At 40.2% G+C, this 6000-nt stretch overlaps 1 protein-coding gene and 1 pseudogene across 2 annotated transcripts; both read right to left on the minus strand.

The window, feature by feature from the left end:
• Positions 1-383: 383 nt before the first annotated feature.
• Positions 384-856, minus strand: GCK72_016872 (annotated as a pseudogene). Its single transcript has 2 exons — positions 774-856; positions 384-561 (listed from the first exon to the last, which is right to left on the minus strand). Coding segments are annotated over exons 1-2 (261 nt in total).
• Positions 857-2395: 1539 nt separating this feature from the next.
• Positions 2396-5601, minus strand: GCK72_016873 (uncharacterized protein; the record flags this gene model as incomplete). The annotated part of the gene is made up of 5 exons (XM_053731746.1): positions 2396-2510; positions 2574-2821; positions 2877-3018; positions 3933-4685; positions 5429-5601. The coding sequence occupies 5 exons, from the start codon at positions 5599-5601 to the stop codon at positions 2396-2398; spliced, it is 1431 nt and encodes a 476-aa protein (XP_053580659.1).
• Positions 5602-6000: the final 399 nt, after the last annotated feature.

The following is a 6000-nucleotide window of genomic DNA, read 5'->3' on the forward strand; positions in this document are numbered from 1 at the left end:
AAATTTTATAGTTTTTCAAGAATTTTAAAGTTAAAACTGTATAGAATTTGTACATAATTTATATGAACGATGCCGCTGAAAATTGAGATTTTTTGATGCGAAAATTCAAAATTTTGAAGCCAAAATACACAAGAAGGTGGCTCGGCGGCGGGAATTGAAAAAATTTTCATTCAAATTTGAATTACCGCCTAATCGCTCGGCTACCGTACTCCGCTGTGACTGTGGTTTAGCGGGAATTCAAATTTTTTAGCGAGATTTCTTTTTTTTTCACATTTTTTATAGTTTTTCAAGAATTTTAAAGTTAAAACTGTATAGAATTTGTACATAATTTATATGAATTCACCGGTAAAATTGAATAGTCTAAAGCATAATCAGATAATCAGTTATTTCCGTAAAAGCTCATTGATTTCCGCCGACGTTTTTCCTTTAGTTTCGGGGAGATACATGTAGAAATAGGCGGCGGTTACGGTGAGAGGGACGATGAAAAGAAGAAAAGCTAGGCCACCGACGGAATCGACCAATGAGAGATAGATGACTGGGCAGATGAATGAGCCAATGAATCTGGAAATGGGATTTTGGGTTTAGAAGTGCAAAATTAGCACTCAAAACCTCTAAATGAGCAAAAGTTCAAAATCTCTAGAGCTGGCCGAACTTTTTCCTGAGTTTCTAGGCCAGCGGCCACACATTTTTTTAAAGCTTCTGTCCCACTCAAGTTCTCACTCATCAAAAGGGGCACCACTATTCAAAAATTTGGCTCCGCGACATTTCGTTACCAGTCATTTCGGCACCAGACCATTTCGGCACCAGCCATTTCGGCACCAGTCATTTCGGCACCAGCCATTTCGGCACCAGTCATTTCGGCACCGTTGAAAAACGAGTAAAATTTTTCTCAAAAAGGAGGTGGTTTTTGGGTTTCAAAGGTCCGGGGTTCGACACCGGGCTGCTTGGAAAAGTGTTTTATTTTCATTTTAGGCTTTTTGGTACCAATCTGACAATGAGGGTTCGATTCCCACTGATGGCAAAACTTTTTTGTTTTTTGTTTTTGACATTTCGGTACTGATCTGACGTCCGGGGTTCGACTCTTAGTGCTGGTAGATCTTTTTTTTACTTGGATTTCTGAAAGTTTAAAAAAATATAAGCTAGTTAGAACCATTATTGCGATGAAGATAGGAACAACTGTTGATCAAATGACTTGTACATGTTCATCATTTGAGTTGATGCACGCACAAGTCGTTTGACCAAGAGCTATTCCCATCTTCCTCGCAATTATACTTCTATCTAGCTTAGATGAAAAAAAATGTCAGAAATCAAAGTCAAAAAAGATCTACCAGCACCAAGAGTCGAACCCGGGACGTCAGATTAGTACCGAAATGTCAAAAACAAAAAACAAAAAAGTTTTGCCATCAGTGGGAATCGAACCCTCATTGTCAGATTGGTACCAAAAAGCCTAAAATGAAAATAAAACACTTTTCCAAGCAGCCCGGTGTCGAACCCCGGACCTTTGAAACCCAAAAACCACCTCCTTTTTGAGAAAAATTTTACTCGTTTTTCAACGGTGCCGAAATGACTGGTGCCGAAATGGCTGGTGCCGAAATGACTGGTGCCGAAATGGCTGGTGCCGAAATGGTTGGTGCCGAAATGGTCTGGTGCCGAAATGACTGGTAACGAAATGTCGCGGAGCCAAAAATTTAAGATTTTTGATATGAATCGATTCAGAAAACCCTAGAAAAGAGCAATTCCTCTTGGAGATGGGTACGAAAATTAGTTTGGAGCGAGTTATGAGACCTGAAAGTGTCGAAAATTGTCTCTTTTCAGCACATTTCTATTGAAATTCTCCCGTAAATGGTCATTTTTCGAAAAAAAATTTACGGGAGAATTTCTATAGAAATCTGTTGAAAAAGGCGATTTTTGACGGTTTGAAGTCTCATAACTCGCTCCAAACCTATTTTCGGACCCATCTCCAAGAAGAATTGCTCTTTTCTAGGATTTTCTGAATCGATTCATATCAAAAATCTTAAATTTTGGAATAGTGGTGTCCCCTTTGAAGAGTGAGAACTTGAGTGGGACAGAAGCTTTAAAAAAATGTGTGTCCGCTGGCCTAGAAACTCAGGAAAAAGTTCGGCCAGCTCTAGAGATTTTGAACTTTTGCTCATTTAGAGGGGGAAGATTGAGTTTTCAGAGATTTTAAGTAGTAATAAAATTGCAAAATTTGCAACAAAAAGGTGAGAAATAGAGTGAACGTTCCGTGGCCTAAAAACTCCGAGAAAAAAGTTCGGCCAGCATTGAAAATTCTGAATTTTCCTTATTTTCTAGGGATTAAAAAGTTGTGTTTTTTTCGCTTCAAAATCAATATTATGACTCGGAAAATATACCAAAATGTAGATCTCAACGAGTTCTATCTGTATGTGACAGTACGGAGCAGTTTAGGATTCATTCTAGCTCTGCTCGCGGAGCAATAATGAATCCTAAACTGCTCCGTACTGTCACATACAGATAGAGCTCGTCGAGATCTACATTTTGGTATATTTTTCGATTCATAATTTTGATTTTGAAGCGATTTCGAAGTGACTTACTGTACAGAAGTACTGTAACTCTGCATTTTACTAATTGTTCCCGGTGGCGCCAACTCTGCTCCAATGAACACAGCGGCCGGCCCGATTCCAATGCTGAACACAAATGTGAAAAGCACAAAGAGCCCTAAAAATGGCCATGCTAGTATAGCGTCCTTTGTGGAATCATATAAGAAGACCAGTGACATCATTAAGATATTGATGAGGGCTAGAATGAGAAGGGAGGAGATGAGAAGGGGACGGCGACCGATCTGGAAATAAAAACTTTTGAAATTCTGGAAATAAATTCTGAAATTTTGGAATTACCTTATCTATAGCAATAGCTGCTAACAGAGCAGAAATGATTGAGGCAAAACTGCAAAGACTGTTGGCGACAGCGGAGCCTTCTGGCGAAAATCCGACGTTTTGGAGAAGGAATGTGCCGAAGAACGAGATGGCGACGATGCCGCTGAAAATTGAGATTTTTTAAGGCGAAAATTCGAAAGTTTCATGCCAAAATACACAGGAAGGTGGCTGGGCGGCGGGAATTGAAAAAATTCATTCGGAAATTTGAATTCCCGGCAAATCGCTCTGGAACCGTAACCCACTGGGTATTGGGGTTCGGCGGGAATTCAAATTTTTTCACGAATTTTTGAATTTTCGGTTAGAACACTGATTTTTGCTGTCTTGAATTGTAAAAATCGAAAAAAATACCAAAAATTCATTCAAAATTTTGAATTCCCGCCGAATAGCTCGGCTACCGTAACCCACTGTGATTGTGGTTTGGCGGGAATTCAAAAATTTAAGCGATTTTCACATTTTTTAGTTTTTCAAGAATTTTCGGTTGGAAAACTGATTTTTGGCTTTTTAAATTGTGAAAGTCGATTGAAAAAACCCAAAATCCGAAAGTTAAGCAAAAAATTTGAATTCCCGCCGAACCAGTTGGCTACAGTAACCCGTTGTGGCCGTGGTTTGGCGGGAATTCAAAATTTTGAGATTTTTTTACAATATTTAAGGTTTTTCAACACTTTTTCGGTTGAAAACTGATTTTTGGCGTTTTAAATTGTGAAAAATTTTGACAAAAACCCTGAATTTCAAAAAAAAAACCCTAAATCCAAAAATTAAGCAAAAAATTTGAATTCCCACCAAATCACTTGGCTACCGTAACCCACGAAGACGGTGGTTCGGCGGGAATTCAAATTTTTTGCGGTTTTTCACAATATTTAAAGCGTTTCATGCCTTTTTCGGTTGAAAACTGATTTTTGGTGTTTTAATCGTGAAAATTTGGAAAAAAAACCGATTTTTGAGGAAACACTTCAATTTATTTCAAATCTTATGCAATCGCGCCCCACCGAACTTAAGTGATCCCGGTAGAGTGCTCACCTGAACGCCACCGAAAAATTGATAGCCACTGAGAGTGACAACGCCTGGGCACCGGCTTTATCCTTCAGAATTTCCCTTAAACTTTTCTGAGTGTTTCCCGAATCCTGAGCAATTCTCAAATCCTCCAAAACCCTCTTCACATGGCATGTCTCCCCATAATATGCTTTGAGTGATTCCTCCGCTTCGCCGCCTTTTCCAATCGATAATAGATAAGTGGGACTGTCATGAAATGTCAAAATATTCAGAAGAATATGAATAAGACACGGCGAAATTTCAATCCAGAAAATAAATTTCCAATGGGTTACTGTACCCAGAAGGAACGGGGTGCCAAGACAAGCGGCCAGGAGGAATGCAATGTTTCCGATGAGACCACTGAGAGAGTTGGTGAGGCCACGGTACCTTGCTGGGAAGAAAAGATTGTAAAAAATTCTCATTGGAGCGCACTTAGACTCACCCGGACTGATCTCGGTCAGGAAGACACCTTGAGCAGATATCCCAATGGCGAACCCGATTCCTGACAGTATCCTTGATACCAATAGCAACTCTGCCATGTCAAAACTATAAGCCAATCCAAATACTGGAGTGGACACTAGCAAAATAGTGGCAGCTGTCAAAAGAGTCTTTCTTGGACCGATTTTTTGGAGAAGGTAGACTGAGAGGTAGGCGCCTATCATGGCGCCAACAAATAGACAACCGGCGAGAGAGGACCAGAGAAGAGCCAGATGGGAGGAGGAAAGTTGGAGGTGGTAGCGGCTGAAAAAATCAAAAAAAATTGGGGTACTTTGACAGCTTGCCGTGAGCTCCCTAGTTGGTCAATCTTGAAAATGTTTGTTGGGCCGTGTAGATCGAACCTAGCTCTATATTTTTGCAGTTGGAAGTTTTTTGATAGCACTTCACCTTGCAGAGATACGCGCCTTTAAAGATTGGCGCCTGGCCAGGAGGCGGGGAGAGAGACGCAGAGAAGCGAGGGTGTCTGCTTGTCTGCGTCTCTTCCCCCGTCGCCAATCTTTGTAGGCGCGTATCTCGAAAGCGTGAAAAGATATCGAATAACTTTCAACTACAAAAATGTAGAGCTAGATTTGATCTACACAACAAATATAAATTTGAAGCTGGTAGATCTATAGTGAAAGAGTTATGGGGTGTCAAAGTTGAGTAACTTTTTTTTTTTCAAATTTTTGCTAAATTTCAATCTTTCGAAGCTTATATCTCGAAACCTTGCAAGGTTATCAAAAAACTTACAGCTATTAAATTGTAGAGCTAGGTTTGACCTACACAACGAATATGAGAACGAAGCTATCCAATCAATATTAAGAGAGTTTCGGAGTGTCAAAGTTGAGTAACTTTTTTTTTCAAGTTTCCGTCCCCCTGCTCACCTTTTTTCCAAATTTCTATCAGATTACTCACAATTCAAGACAACTGACTAAAAATTTCATATATTTCCCATGACGTGATTCTTCTATTATTTTTCCCTACAAAACGCTATTCCATACACATACATTCGTAGATTCTCCACTATAAACTGTTGTAGTATATCAGCTAGCGGATTGACTGCCGAGATCAAATAACCGAAATGGAAGCCACCGGCAAATGTTGAGATTACTGAAGTCGTGAGAAGACGTGACGTGAGACGGGTGGTGGGTGTCTCGAAAAGTTCGGGCACCACTTTCATCGTTTTCTGGAGTAAAACGTTATAAAAAAGTGATCACGAGAATGAAGAAAAGCAGCAAAAACTATTTCGATGAAGGGGGGATTGAACTTTGGTAGTTTTTTTGGCGGCTAGGTGTGTTACCAGTTGCGCCACGGGAGGTAGGATCGGGCGCATGCGCGCCGCCACCGCGATCCTACCACCCGTGGCGCAGGCGGTAACACATCTGGCCGCCAAAAAAACTACCAAAGTTCGATTCCCCATTCTTCGTAATAGTTTTTGCTGCTTTTTTCGTTTATTTAGTGGAATGGTTTATAAATTCAAAGAATTGGAAGCTATAACAAGGAACTTTAAGGAGTAAAGGGGTAAAGGGGGAAGGGGGGGTCCAAAACAATAGAAACGAATTCTATTTGAACAAAAAAG

The sequence above is a fragment of the Caenorhabditis remanei genome, chromosome V (genome assembly GCF_010183535.1).
Source record: "Caenorhabditis remanei strain PX506 chromosome V, whole genome shotgun sequence".
In the NCBI taxonomy this organism is placed as follows: Eukaryota; Metazoa; Nematoda; class Chromadorea; order Rhabditida; family Rhabditidae; genus Caenorhabditis; species Caenorhabditis remanei.